At 50.4% G+C, this 15,557-nt stretch overlaps 1 protein-coding gene across 1 annotated transcript; it reads left to right on the top strand.

Annotated features, from left to right (window-relative positions):
• Positions 1-11,553: 11,553 nt before the first annotated feature.
• On the top strand, positions 11,554-15,557 carry HOXA13 (homeobox A13). Its single transcript, XM_010971568.3, has 2 exons — positions 11,554-13,313; positions 14,031-15,557. The coding sequence occupies exons 1-2, from the start codon at positions 11,708-11,710 to the stop codon at positions 14,273-14,275; spliced, it is 1,851 nt and encodes a 616-aa protein (XP_010969870.3). The 5' UTR covers positions 11,554-11,707; the 3' UTR covers positions 14,276-15,557.

Below are 15,557 nucleotides of genomic sequence, written 5' to 3' on the forward strand. Positions count from 1 at the left end.
CTGGAAAAGAAAGAGCTCCCTATTGAAGCAGCAAGATTGGGAGAAGGAAGCTGGGAGTGGTTATTTTCTCCCACGGAGGCCTGGGACGCTCTAGCTTCCCTTGAGTCTTAGTTGCCATGTCTGTAAAATGGAGATGATTATAATAACCTCGGGACCTACTTCACAGGTTGTTAGGAGGAAGCACTTAATTTTTTTTTATTGCCATATAACTTATATATATAGCAAAGCATAAAAATCTTAAGCACCCAGCTCACTGAATTTTTATATGTGTATACACTTGTGTAACTACTACCCAGATCAAGATATAGAACATTACGAACCCCTAAAAGGGTCCGCGAAGAAGCACTTTTAAAACTAACTTTAGTCAATGATAATATTGTCACTAACTCAAGAAGTCAACACCCCAGTCAAGTATGTGGAGCTTCTTGATCCTTAGGGAAAAAAATTGAAAAACCAAATATACGCATAAAGAATATTTACTATTCACACCATGGCTAGGGGATGTGAGAATCTCTAAACTGAAGGAGCATGGGGGTGGGGTGGAGCCTTGTCTATAAACCCTCAGACACTCAGAAATTTGGGGAAAATTGAAGATAAGGCTTTAATTCATTTTGACACAATGGAGTTCTCCTGATGCTGTGAACAGCTGGGATTCTGTATAGTGAGTTGGCATGTTCATTTCTAGGTGAGGGCAAGCCTAGCAGAGAAAGGCCTCAGAACCCCTCCCAAGGGATGGGAATCTGAGTGGATGCCTATAGGACTGAAATCTGAGCTTTGGGGTGCCTTATTTCAAAGTGTCCCCTGAATCCAAATCTGGATTGATGTGTGAAGGGAATGTTTGGCCATGAGATAAACGGGGCACCCTATTTCCTGAAAAGTGTAACCCCACTAGCTAACACAGGAAATTGGTGCAAATTACAAACAATACAAAAGAATTGATAGCAAAAAGTGAATTCTCCCTCCAACCCTCCGACCTCAGTTCTCTCCAGAGGAAGCCACTGTTATTAACGGCCTGACTATCCTTCCAGCCCTTGTTACACACCCCCTCTTTTAAACCACACTGGTAGCCCTCAATATACATGCTGCCCTGGCCCTGGAATTTTTTTTCTAAGTAACTGTCCAAGACAATTCTCTATGATGCATGTATTGGTTCAGAAAGTTATGTTCAGCACTGGTGACTCAACCCAGCTGAAAATCAAGCTAACTTTGTGTGGCCTTGCTTGAGGGAAGGGCTGCCACAGCCTGGGTTCTAGATCCTGACCAACCTCTAAAGGGCTTGGCAACCTTCAAAACTATCAACTAACTTGTCTGCACCATTCATCATTACCAGCAACCCCCCATCTCTCCTTGAGTGACCAGAACCACACTGGGGGAGATAATCAAGGCACTGACCATGACTTTGGACCTACAACTATTCTCTAGAGTCAGGGGAAATTGGAATTGCCTCTTAGAATTTTTAACTATTCTGTCTAGTAGCTATAAAAACTGTGCTCCAGTCGTTAGCCCACCCTGGGTGTCTGCCTCCGATCTTATTTCCTCAGTCCTCTTTGGAGCTCAATGGGATGGCCCTGGTGCTGGCCCCCACCCAGGCCTGAACAGAGGCAGGAGGGCACAGTGGGGGCCTCAGCCCCAGACCTTGAACCCCGCAGTGTCTGCCAGGAGATGTCGGAGGAAACGCGTTTACCACCTGGGCGACCTTGACTGCAGCCGATTAAAGTTTAATCCGAGGTGTGTACTCAGCCTTGCCATGTTATTTAAACACATCAAAGGTCATAAAAAGATTCCAATGGCGTGAGCGGGTCCGACGCGGGCCCGCAGGGAGCCGGCGTTTAATTCTGATGGATTTCCATTGCCAGGATTTGGAGCATGGGGCGGGGCAGGGGCCATAAGAAAGAAAGAAAAAGGTCTGCTTTCCCAAGGGAACTCCAGACTTCAAAAAGCGGCAGGGGAAACCGAGTCTCCGGCACCGGGAAGAGACAGCGCCCTTCAATTCCAATTAACTGGGAAGACATCTAGTGGGAAGAGGTCGCAACTGCAGCAGTGCCTTGCGAGCATCCCCACGTCAGCCTGCCGCTAAACTGCGTGGGAATGGGAGGGCCGAAAAGAAAACACCCTTTCTCCCTGGCCACCTCCTTGAAGGACGCGACTGTCTCAAAGTTCTCTTGTCCAGGGTTTTACTCAGGGCCAAGGTGCTATTTCCACTTCGGAGAGGAAAGGTCCAGTTCTCATTGGTTTCCTCTCTCCAGATTGGGATCCTGGTCAGCCAACTGAGGGCATATGGGGCCCAGGATCCCCAGATTCCCATTCAATTCTTCCTGGGGGTTCCTGAACCCAGAGCCAGTGGAGTCCGGGAGCAACATATGTGGGTTCTCCTCCAGGGTCCTGAGTGACTCTGGGGACCAACAGATCATCACAGAATTCAGGTGGGCCAAATGCCCAGAAGGCCATCCCACCCAGTGGTCTGCTTTGAGCTCTTGCCACCTGTGGGCTGACATTGGCCAGGTGCACTGCAGAGCTGTAGGAGTCCAGCTTCCCAGGGTGCACAGGTGGTGTTTTCACTGCATCTCTGTCATAGAGACATCTGACCTTGCCCTGTCTGCTTCCTCTTGCCCAGACTGCCTAATTTCTATGGAGGACTGGGCATGTTTCATGACCTTGGGAGAAGAAGCCTTACTATGGTATGCTATCTCTTACATTATTAGCTCTCCCAGCCTCACCAGAGCCTCTTCCTAACCTGGAAGCAGGGAAAAAGATAGGTGGATCCTGTTTGGACCTCCCCATCTGCCTCAAAGATGCCAATTAGAGCTTCTCTCTTGGCCAGCTTCACCTGTTTAAAGCAGAGTCCTCCCCTCAGGCTCTCCTGGCTGACCACTTTGGCTAAAACTAAATTTTCCCTCTTGTCACATTGACTGTGGCACTATATCATCTTAGAATTGTCAGGGAGGAAGAGCGGCACCAGGGTGACTTCTGATGATACAAATGGCCAAGGGATGTGTATGTGCTATATTTCGATGTGTGAATGAATCCCAGGACTTCGAGGATACATGACTGGGCCCCCCAATAGTGGGCCTGCAGCTCCACTGATTTCCAGGCCCTCTTGGGTAGGGACTGCAGGGGACAGTGATGACTGCTGAAAGTTGCCCTTGGTAGAAGGACCCCACCTTATGCTCAGTCCAAGGTTGTCAGAAGTGGCCTCCTCCCTCCTTCTTTTGCACATCAAGTTGCCTTCTCCATACCTGCCCATACTCCAAAGCTTAAACACTCCCTCATTCTCAAAGGAGGGCTCAAGGAACTCTTCTCTTTGTGTTATCCTTTCACCACCATCCCCACCGCACAATAAAGTAACTGGAAACAGTGGATAAGACCATTATAGACAAACGCTTTGAAGCACTTCACCAAGATGTTAGTCAGTCCTGTCACACAATGAAGTACTTCCCCAAAGGAGTATGGCTCCTTCTGCCCTTTCCTCTTCATCACCTCTTAGCTGGGTGAAATCTTGTCCCTTATGTAGAAATACTCCCTTCGGTTTTATTGAACCTGATACAGACCATTAGAGTGGCGGTGAATGATGGGGGTTGAGGGGAGGACTGCATCTGGTTTAACCAGCTTTAACTTCAGGGAATGAAAAACTGAGACTTGGGTCCTGTAGAAACCCAAACTCAGGATCCAAGGGCCTGGAGCAGTCTGGGTCTCAGGCAAGCTCAATGGGCTGATATGTGTGCTTGGAACAGAGCTGACTCCTCACTCCCCCATGGTTACACAAACAATCCAGAAAGCCCCTTCCCAGCCCACCTGGCTAAGCCGGCACTGGACCTGTGGCTGGATCCCACAGACCCAGCCAGCCCTGCTCTGTTCTGCTCCCAGCTCAGGCCCATGGGGACGTCTCTTCCTGTGGGTGACAAACGAGTCTGTTTGCTCTCAGTGACATCAAATTACTTTGCACCAGCCAAGGGTCCCATGACCCGACATAACCCCACATTAGGTCCTAGAAATGTAAAGAAATATGGCCTTTTAAAAAGTGACTGAGAGCAGGTAATTGCTAGCAGGCTCGCGGGTTTCTCCCAAGTAGGGCTCACGACCTATGCTGGGGCAGCCGATACCAGCCAGAAGTCCTTGCGTGGGCTCTCTGCGGGCAGAAGATCACACTCACATTTGACTCTGGACTCCAGTTGGTTTCTCAAAGCTCAGATTATTTTGGGGCAGTTAAAGAAATCACAGGGAGACTTGCAGCCTAAGCGTCCCCTCCTTACCCATGGGGAGAGGAGGGAGCAGCCAAGTTTCTTCAGAGAACAGGCTTCTGCAGAGAATGGGCTTCTGCAGAGCTTTAAAAACACAGGCCTGCCTTGAACTGCCATGGCTTGACTTTTTGGTGGGAATTATGGGCTCCTTTTTTTGAGTTTTTGCCCTCCCATCTCTCCTTTCCTCTTTGTCTCCCAGCTTTTCTGTAATACCTCTCTTCTCCCTCTCCCTCTGAATCTTCTCACTTCTGCAGTCTCCACCCTGACCCTGATCCAAACCCTAACCCCCATGGTGAACTCCATCCTAGAGTCAGGAGACCCTTGAAGGAGCTACCCAGAGCCCCAGCAGGGATTGATCTTGCTGATGTCCCACGGGCTGCATGGGAGAGATGTCAGGGGCTTCTGCTGGATATATTTGGAGTTGTCAGAAAGTTATATAAAATTTGTGCACGTAATTTCTCCTTTAGTTTAATTTTGTTTTCATCCCTAATAGTTTAACCAAATAGCTCTTTTCTAATATGGTGAGCAGCTATTTTTGTGTTTATTATTAGTGTAAAAGCATCCCAGGGTAAAAGTGTCCCAGATATTTAACAATTCCTCAAAAAAAATTAATTAAGGAGCCATAAACAATCCAAATGCAAAATAAACCAACACTCTGCTACAGAAAGGGTGACCAACATCCACTAGGACAAATGGGATTAGAATCTATTAAGGAGCTGACTGGTGTTGGATTTGTCAGATTCGGCAGTTTGCTCTTTTCCATTTTTTTTTTTTTTTTGCCTTTTTGCTTTCTAAAATTGCCAAGGCTTTTTAGCTAAATCACACTTCAGAGGAGGAGCATGATCATTGTCAATTAGACCACTGAATTAAAATAAGACAAAACAAACCAAAACACCTTTATTAATTCCTTTTGAAAACATTTTGCTGCTGAGATTTTTAAAAATACACGGAATTGAATTTCTTCTTGAAAACTGTGATTATTGCAATCATTTATCAATCCAGAGCAAACATTCCCTTCCTAGATTAATCATTAGAAGTCTCTTTTTTGATCCCTACAAGGGGAGGAGGTGTGTTGAACTGGGAGGTGGTTATTTGTCCAATAAGAAGGGACTATATGTCAATTTAGGACATGGAAAGGACTGAAGCATGGTTTTAATCTCTCCCCCAATTCCTGATGTAGCTGTAGAAATCTTCAATTAAAGGATGACAGACTCATGGAAGAAGGAACATAAGTCTCACTCATAGAGATGTATTTTTGATGAAGAAGAGACATATGAAATTTCAGACAAGATGCCCTACATTCTACACTCCTTTTTTGTCCAGATTTCTTTTGGGTGGACCCTCAGTTTTTTTTCTAGATTGTAATTGGAACAATTCAAGTTCAAACACACTGACCTCTTACCCTCAGACATAGGAAGGGTTCCTTTTATTGAGCAATTTTTCTCAACCTTGAAATTAATCTTCAAAATCCTATGTTGGAAGTGGAATGATGTGATGTCTGGGGTTTACTTTAAAATACTCCAGAAAAAAAAAAAAAGAGTCGAAGTGGATAATGAAACATGAAAGACAAAATGATAATGGTGGTTGAAACTAGGGGTTGGGTACATAGGGGTTCATTGTACTTTCGTGTGTTTTTGGGAAATTCCATAATGAAAAGAATTTTTAAAAACAAATATTGTGTTAGGCAAAGGTGGAAAAATTATCCCTGCCAGGGGGCTCAAATAAAAATGTAGTCCATTGGGTAGCACCTGGAGTTACCCTTTTAATCTTCCTTTTTCAATAACGGAAAACGATCTTGCTCCCTTTTTCATTTCTCCGGAATCAGCCGGCCATCCCCAGGCTTTCTTTCCAGCAAGCTCCCTTTCCCAACCCATAAACTGAGCATCCAAACCCGAGGTTGGGGGCTGATTAATGGAGCTTCCGTACTCAGCTCCTCTGACTAGAGTGTAAATACCCATAAAAACTAATATCAAAAGTTTTTATTGAGCTGCTTCGTTTCCTCGAGCGTTAGGCCGAGCGGGGCCAGAGCAGCGGGACAAAGGAGAGGCGGCTGCACCACGAGCAACGTCGGCGCCCTGAGCGGCTCAGCGCCGGTCTCCAGAGCCAGCCAGAGTTTCAGGGGAGAACATCCGAGCCAGGTAAATGCCAGTCGGGGGCTCGCCTTCCACTGGGGACAGGTGTATTTGCAAAACCGCGGGGGAGGGAATGGTGAGTGGTTGGAAAAATCAGCAAGGGTAGGGAGACGCCAGCCACCCCGAAATATGTCACCGGACTGGTCCAACAGGGTAAACTATTTTTCCTCAGGACTTGGTATGATGCCTGTATTTCACCCACAGGACGTTGAATGTCCGCGTTCACTGGGTGTGCGTGCGCGTTTGATGTGTGAATCTCTGTGTGTGTATCAGGGTACAAACACCGTTATGACTACGGCATATAACGTGCGGGTAAAAGTCTATTCACACTTCTGTGTTTTCTGTTCTGGGTTCCCCTTCCTCGTGGCTACGGTGGTGAGTTCCCTTAGTTGCCCTATGCGTTAAGAATTTGCAAACCGGGTCAGGGACATGGGAGTCTTTGGAGAGAGACAGACACACGCGGGCCCAGGCCGCGTGGCCGCATGCCTGCCTGCACCGGTTTCTCGGCGAGAAACCCGGGAACTCCGCGGGGCCAGGCTTACGTCCAAGCCCCCTATCTCCTTCAAAGGCTCGAATGTCTTCAGTGTGTTTATTGACATAATGAATCCACAGCTCAGAGCTGGTTTCCTGTTTTGATGCGGGCATGAGCATCAAGCTAGGATTGGGGTGGAAACCGGCAGATGGGACTCTTTTCGGGCTGCGGCTGGGACGGACAGCGTCGGGACAGAGACCTCTCGCCTCTTCCACGCCGCAGCCTCCCGATATTCTTCAGTCGTCCTGCGCATTCCCAGAGCCCTGGCGGAGTGACGGGGAGCTCACTCCCTGGCTGGCATGGGCCCCGCAGTTCACGGGACAAGCTGGTACCCGCGCCGGCCCCTTGAGGAAGACAGAAGGCGCTTCCCCCTTCCGCTGAGCACTTTTCCGAGTTCCCTCTGCTTCTAACTCAGGCTCCTGTCCTTTAAGCGGAGGCTGAGTTTCCAGGTCCAGTCAAGAGTAGAGCTGCAGCGGCACCGTCGGGGCAGGCAGCACTCCCCTCACCATCATCACTGCCACCGCCACTAGTGGAATCACACAGGCCTCCCTGAGCCCGAGGGCGGCTGGTCTCAGAGCGGGAACGCGCCTCTCACTCCAAGCTTGCGCCAACCCTGCGGGGTCTGGGCGCCAGTGGCACTGTGCAGAAGGGATTGCTCCTCAAGGGAGCTGGGAACTTGGGCTAGTTGTTCTAAAAAGTGGGGTGGGGGGGAAGGCACCCTTCTCCCTGCTCAGGGACTTTTGGGAGAAATACTGCAGGCCAGTGCTGGAAGGGAGGGTCCTGTCTGAGGCTCTGTGCACTCTGGCCTTGAAGGCCTGGTACTGGGAGGAACCCACCAGGCAAAGGGAGAACTGCTCCTCCAAACTTGCTCTCCTTAAAATCCACAGGACGAGGGGATCTTTCAAGGCAAACTGGGGTCTTCATGGATCTTCCTGGACCTTCCACATCTTCCCATTTTCACTATATTAGCCTTTGGTCACCATAGTGCCAAGTGACTCCCCACAGTCCCAAACTGTCCCTACAGCCTTGGGCCTTGTGCTGCCTCATTAATGCTTCACAAAAACAAAACAAAACAAAACAAAACAAAAACAAAAAACAAAAACTAGAATGAAAGCTTGAGCAAGTGACTCAGGATGCAACATTTTTCTGCGTGGTGGCCAGCTTTGGCCCAGGTTTCTTCAGAACCTACCCTTTCTCTTTAAGAAAAAGAGTACAGCTTCCACCTTGGTCGGGAAACTCCAAAAGCCCACCATGAACAAAGCAGTCCCTCGCTTGTATTTTTCCCAAATGGTCTGGTTGACTGCAGATTCAGAAGTGCTATCCTGTTTGGGTGTTTTTCCCTTTCTCTTTCTCTTTTAGCTCCTCAGCCATTTTCTCCCTTTGTATCTTTCTTCCTTCACCATTATCTCTGAGCCTCCAACTCTCTGCAGTGGGAGAGAGAGGGTTAAGATGTTCTGCAAATGCAGCTCGTAAAGCTGCTTGGATACATTAGAAACACATGAATATCCTGAAATACAAAGTGTCTTTAAAACCAACGGAGGAATGTTTATCCTAATGCTGGATGGATGCAGAGAAATAGTGCCAGCAAGCAGTGCTGACAGCCTCCTCCGAGTTAAAGTGAGAGCAGGTAAATTTCATTTGCTAGTGAAAATCAAACTCGATTAAAACATGGTTTCCCTTTATCCTTTCTCTTCCAGTCCTGGGAATCCAGAGCCCCATGGCCCAGGCTGGCAGAGTCTCCCATCCACACCCCCCACCCAAAAAAAAAAAAAAACCCAGCCAGGGTGTCTTTCTTCAGTGAGAAGCTCCAAAGCAACCAAAGCCACTTGGCGCATCCTAGCCTGCCCTAGGAAGTCAGAAGCCATGCCTACCAAGGGGCTGGCAAGAGAAAAGGTCTGGCAGCTCCTGGAACAAAAGCTGCTGCCCTCCAAATCTTGCTCCTGCTGCTCACTCAGAGCTCCTCCAAAAGGCCAGGCAAATCCCACCTTCACCCCTGCCACCATCTTGCTCAAGAGCCACTGCTGCCCGCAGATCCCAATTGGTGCCTGGGCTTCCCCAGCCTAGCCTACAAAGGGTCTGAGGATAAAATTATCATTGCCAGGATTCAAGCTGAGGCATCTCCCTCCAACTCCATAGGCATTTCTGAGTCTGGTCGAGAAAAAAGTAGAGGCGCAGGTCAGGCCCAACTAGCTGGACAGTCAACTGAGTCTTGACCTTGCTATTGGGAAAAGAGGAGGAGCTCTGGGAGCATCTGTGCTTGCTTCTTAGAGCACAGTCCAGTTTTTCACTGCCTTTGACATTTCTTTTTCCATAGCAAGCAGGTTGGTGGCTGCCTGAGGGGCTAAGAGGCTAAGAAACAATATTGGGAATCTATAACACATCCCTTAGGTCCCTCAGCAATAGACAAGAAGGGGAGAGGGGTTTTCTTCAAAGTAAGGAGAAATTCTAGAAACTGAGACCCAAAATTATTCATGGAGTTCATTCAAATTCTATAAACCATCCCCACTGGTTGGTGGCTACAACTCAATATCCAATATCTAACAGGACCTGCAGACTTTCAAAAACAGTTAAGGCATACCAGGACACCATTGACTTGTCTGGTAGAAAAATCATTTCATATATATTGAGACCCAAGACAAGAAGGAAACAAGCAGGCTACCACCTTCTAAGTAATCACATCTCAAGAGTTTTTAAAAGTTGGTAGATATGGGGAACTAAGAAAATATCCAGATAACTTGATCAGTGAAGATCCACCACGAAGCTCAATAAATACTTCAGGCCTGAAGCCCTTCCTTAGCGGAGTCGCCAAGCTTAGGAAGCAAAGTCTCATTTGAGATGCAACCCAAAGCCTCCCCCCAACTCAGTGCCATGCCGTCCCTTCCAGACAAACCTGCTTGGAGCTCCTCAGCAGACAATCCTGTCTCACCATTTTTGGTGAGGGGGGACCCAGTCGACTTTGGCAGTCTGTGGAGCTGAGGGCCCTTCCTCTGCATGCCGGGTTCAGTCTCTGGTGAAGTGGGGAGAGGGAGGGAGGAATGTGGAGCTGGCCTTGGACGCGGCATGCACCGGCAGCCTCACCACGGCCAGAGGTGAACTGGCACGGGCGCCGGCTGGTGGGGGCTCCCCGAGCTGCGTTTTCGTTTTTCTGAGTCTGGCTGGAAAACAGAAGAAGCACAAAGCCAGGGCCAAGAGCAGGGCGGAGGCAGAGAAGAAGAGTCTGTAAACACTGCCCCCAAAACTCCACAAAGGCAGGAAAAAAAATGCTGGGTAGCCAAACAGAGGCAGAAACGGGAGGAATTCTAAAGGAAAAAGGAATCAAGAGGGAGGGGAGGCAGGCAGTGGGCCTTTCAAAGCTGCCTTGGTCTCCAAGCTTGCATGGCAGTTCTCACGCTGGCTAGACTGCAACTTTCAACTTGACCTTGGCCTCCAGCGGTGTCTGACCTGTATGTAAAACAGCCCTTAAGTCCTCAGGAACTGGGGCCTCAAGCCCTACCCTGTCTCTTTGTCATCATGGGTTTTACAATGCCACTTGGAGGAAGGAAGGGGGAGTGAATGGGCCGGAAAGTAACACAAAAATCAAGTCCCTACAGAGGCTGGTTCTTTAGTCAGCAAATGGCCAGTCAGGGAGTAGGCAAACTGGGGGCAAATCAGTATTTACCCGGAGCTACTAAAAAGGCAGTAGGGAAAGGGGACACTTGATATGTATATTGGTGGGGGTCATAGAAGGTTTTATTGGGCAACACTTACGTTCATCTCAGGAAACCAAGGGATGAAGGTAGATAAAAGCCAGAGCCCAGCCTTGTTGTCCCGAACACTTTGGGAAGACAAGGAAACTTAGCAGACTGGGGTGGGGTGAGGGTTGGGGTAGGGGCTGGGGATATTCCCAGTGCCCTGAGCTTAGGGCTGAGTCTGCAAGCTGAGACAGGAGGGTAGATCCAACCCTAGCTGCTCACCAGTCTGCCTAGGATGGGAGTTCAGCACTCTTCCCAACCCTGATGTTCCTGTGGAATGCACCCACTTTCACTTTGAATGCATGTTCCCTTTCTGGGCATCTGACCAGCTCACAGCATTCACAATTGAAGATGAAAATCTGTGGCCCCAAAGCAACAGGACCCCCAGAATCCCTCACCAAAACATGGCGGCTGCTTGGCTCTTCCAAAAACAACACCCCACCATGCTCTGAGGAAAAGATCGCATTTCCCAGGCACAGAGGTAAAACTTCTCGGCTAGTTCTTGGACAGAGGAGGACCGGGCACCCTCCGCAGGCTGGAGACAGTGCTTTCCCCAATCCTACTTGGGGTAAAGGGGGAGGCATGAAGTGGCCCCAAAGAGTCCCTTTCTCCTGTCCCAAAACAGAGTGAAATAGAGAGTGCCCAGGGGCCTGGAGAGTCAGCTCCTGACCAGGCTCTGTGAAGGCTCATTAAACTCCAGAAGGGGGCTTGAGCCCCAGCCCAGCATCCAGCTGGGGCCTGTTCCTCTTAAACTCCTTCGAAGACAGGCCAGCCTGGCTGGAGATGTGGGAGCGCTGAAGAACGGTGCACAAAGATCACTCTCTCCATTGCAAAGTCTCTGGAGGAGGAAGGGTTGTTACTAGGACAAAGTGAGGAACAGTCTGTATACAGAAATGTGTGTGATCATAGTACACTTGAATGTGTGCGTGTGTATGTTCGTAAGGGTGTGATGGGTCGTTCTGAGCCTATGGGCCTAAGTGCGAGTGTATAAGATTGCCCACTAACACTGTGGACAGAGATGAGGAGGGAGCTCCTAAATGCAGTCCAAGCTTTCAGTGAGATGTCCTGGGACCCATGAGCCAGAAGCATCCGCAAGCACCCAGCCACTGTTCCACTGGAAAGAGCCAAATCGCGACGCTGTCGAAGCAGAAAGCGCAAGTGTCCCTACTGGAATCTTGCTGCAGAAAGAGGTGCCGATACCTGGAAAGAAAGCAACGCCGGAGGCCCCAAGAAACACCCAGCCTGGTTTACGCCTCCCTACTTTCCCATCCCCAGCCTTCCGCAGATTTACCTGACCTGTCCCCACCGCCACAGGTCGCAACCCAACGTCGCACCCCGTCCCCTCCCCGCTTTACGCTGCTCTGGGCCCCACTGGGACAGGGGAAGGAAAGGGGAACTGTGAGGAGGTCGCCCTTCCCTCCCCGCCCCGCCCGCCCCGTCCTCCGCCCCACCCGCATCCCCGCCTCTCCCCTGGGTGAATGGTGCGCGGCCTCGCGGCAGGCGCTGGCGCTGGGGACGACGCGGGCGGCGGTGGGGACCACGGGTGCACGGAGCAGAGCCGGGGTTGGAGCCGCCCGCTTTGCATACGCCGTGGGCGGAGCGGGGGGGGGGGCGGGCCAATGGGCGGCCGCCTGGCGCGACCCCGCGGGGCACGATCCGCCCCCCTCGCTCGGGCCCCGGCCCCGCGCCGCGCGCTCTTCACTTCTTGGGGGCTTTTTAAAACAGCGCCACTGGGGTCTTCTCCATGCGGCTCGTGCTATGACAGCCTCCGTGCTCCTCCACCCCCGCTGGATCGAGCCCACCGTCATGTTTCTCTACGACAACGGCGGCGGCCTGGTGGCCGACGAGCTCAACAAGAACATGGAAGGGGCGGCGGCGGCGGCGGCGGCGGCGGCAGCGGCGGCAGCGGCCGGAGCCGGGGGCGGGGGCTTCCCCCACCCGGCGGCTGCGGCCGCGGGGGGCAACTTTTCTGTGGCGGCGGCGGCCGCGGCGGCCGCGGCGGCCGCGGCCAACCAGTGCCGCAACCTGATGGCGCACCCGGCGCCTCTGGCCCCCGGTGCCGCGGCCGCCTACAGCAGTGCGCCCGGGGAGGCGCCCCCGTCGGCCGCCGCCGCCGCCGCCGCCGCCGCCGCCGCTGCAGCAGCGGCAGCCGCGGCTTCGTCCTCGGGAGGGCCTGGCCCGGCGGGCCCAGCGGGCGCTGAGGCCGCCAAGCAGTGCAGTCCCTGCTCAGCGGCGGCGCAGAGCTCGTCGGGGCCCGCAGCGCTGCCCTATGGCTATTTCGGCAGCGGCTACTACCCATGCGCTCGCATGGGCCCGCACCCCAACGCTATCAAGTCGTGCGCACAGCCCGCCTCGGCCGCCGCCGCCGCCGCCTTCGCGGACAAGTACATGGACACCGCCGGGCCCGCAGCGGAGGAGTTCAGCTCCCGCGCTAAGGAGTTCGCCTTCTACCACCAGGGCTACGCGCCCGGGCCTTACCACCACCATCAGCCCGTGCCTGGCTACCTGGATATGCCGGTGGTGCCGGGCCTCGGGGGCCCCGGCGAGTCGCGCCACGAGCCCCTGGGTCTTCCCATGGAAAGCTACCAGCCCTGGGCGCTGCCCAATGGTTGGAACGGCCAAATGTACTGCCCCAAAGAGCAGGCGCAGCCTCCCCACCTCTGGAAGTCCACTCTGCCCGGTAAATGGCGCCCTCTTCTCAGCCCCGGTCCTCCGGTTCTGCTCCAGCTTCTCCTCCGCTCGCTCCTGGGTCACCCTCGTGCCCCTCTGCTCTCTCCCTGGCCTGTCCTAGTGGTGCTGCACCTCTGGTAGCCCGATCCCGGGTGGCTGGCGCTGCCCGCACTGCCCTTGAGTTGGGCTGGTTCCTCGCTCTCCCTGGGTGAGGGATGGCTGGGAAGAAGCTTGTGGGGACCCCGCTAGCTTCCTTCTCTCTCTACACTCCGCCCTCCCCAGGCCTTGACATCGACTTAAGGATGGGAAATTGACCTGGAAATAGTTTACCAAATTGCCTGTATTCGTTCACTCAAAAAATTCCTTCATTGTAGAAGCTTCAAGTGTTGGGGCTTTGAGAATACAGAGAGGAACCAGGCATAGAAGTGTCCCCTGAGCCTGGTGCTAAGATTTGGGCCATTGAGCCAGGATATCAAGCGAATCCCGCTGCTGTGAGGGGCAGAATGGCCTGGGCTAGGGTGGTCATTGGAGCCCTGGGCGATTTCATTTCAATGCAGAGCCAACCACCCTCCCTGCTGACCCTCTAGGTCTTGGCAGAAAGACTAGATTGTACAGCGCGTGGCAAAGGGCATCGGGCACTGCAAGGCAGTGGCTCTGATAAAGCTGTCGCCTGTGTCCTGGCCTGGATCTTATCCCTCTGTAACTTGTCTTCTTCCCTATCTTCCAGACGTGGTCTCTCATCCCTCAGACGCCAGCTCCTACAGGCGAGGGAGAAAGAAGCGCGTCCCTTACACCAAGGTGCAATTAAAAGAACTCGAACGGGAATACGCTACAAACAAATTCATCACCAAGGACAAACGGAGGCGGATATCAGCCACTACGAATCTCTCCGAGCGGCAGGTTACAATCTGGTTCCAGAACAGGAGGGTCAAAGAGAAAAAAGTTATCAACAAACTGAAGACCACTAGTTAATGGATTAAAAGTGGAGTTAGAGGGCAACTTGAAGAAATGCTTCAGAACTCGTTGCTTTGCCCAGATAATGATTATAATGCTAATAATAATTGAAGAACGGGAAAGAGAAAGAGAGAGACACTGGCGTTTTGCTTTCCTAAGGGGGATCTTTCTCCTTGTGGAATCTACAACTGTTTAAAAACTTTACTCTGAGATATGGTTAAAAAAAAAACAAAAACCTGCCAGTTCTCCCGCCAACCCCACCAGACCGTTAAATGACAAACTCTAGAGTAAATCGTCAACCCCCATATACGCCAATTTCAGATAAGTTACGCATGTACTGAAATCTTGTAAGTATTTATGTGACCGTTATATTTTAGGACACTATGTTATATGATAATAATCCGAAAGTTGGTTACAAATCCAAGAGGCTGTTGTAAACATCTGCTTGTCCTTGGGTCACCATTCCCTTTGCATGTTAAGTGACTGCTCAGGTAAATCTTAGTGAAATTCCTACCGTTGTTGTATATTCTGCAGAACATGTCATGTATAGATGTAGAAAGGAAAAGAGAAGAAGGTACTGAAATAATGATATTGGACTATTTACTATGAAGGGATAAAGGGTGAGAAAGCTCTTCGGAGGATCATTTGTCTTGGTAAATACCACCAGCTGAGTGAGACTTTGAGACTTCAGGGGAGCCGCAGGTTGGAAACGTCCTTCTGATAATAATTTCTATTTGCTTTTAACAAGCATTTTTGTGGCATTTGGACAATATTTTCTGCCCCAGTATAATTTAATTTCCAAAAGATTTGATAGCTTTTAAAAATATTTAAAGCATTAGATAATTCACAGAATTCACTTTATGTCAGATCTCCTGAGAGGTCCCACAGAACATGGTGGACTTTGGCTTGAACACAGTTTTTCATTTAAATTGGTATTTCCCAATATTTACTTAACATCTTGCTGGAGAAATAATTTTCCTTTTTTATTTTTTAGAAAACTCAGAATGGAAATCCATTCCCTGAAACATATAGATGTTTACATTCTATATTTTCATCTATTACGAGATTAGTATTTTTCCTTGTTTATTGTGTTATGAGACTGCATTAGAAAGTTTAGGGATTCATCTTCACAGCACATCTTTAATCAAGCAGTTACTTCAACCAGCACATTTTGTTGATATTCACTATAAAATGCTATCTTGTAAATAAAGACATTCAGCACACTGTGAAAATGTATTTATGCACCTGCTTTTCAAATATTTCTACTAAAAATAATAATAATAAAGCCCTTAGACCTGTA

This window comes from Camelus bactrianus, chromosome 7 (assembly GCF_048773025.1).
Source record: "Camelus bactrianus isolate YW-2024 breed Bactrian camel chromosome 7, ASM4877302v1, whole genome shotgun sequence".
In the NCBI taxonomy this organism is placed as follows: Eukaryota; Metazoa; Chordata; class Mammalia; order Artiodactyla; family Camelidae; genus Camelus; species Camelus bactrianus.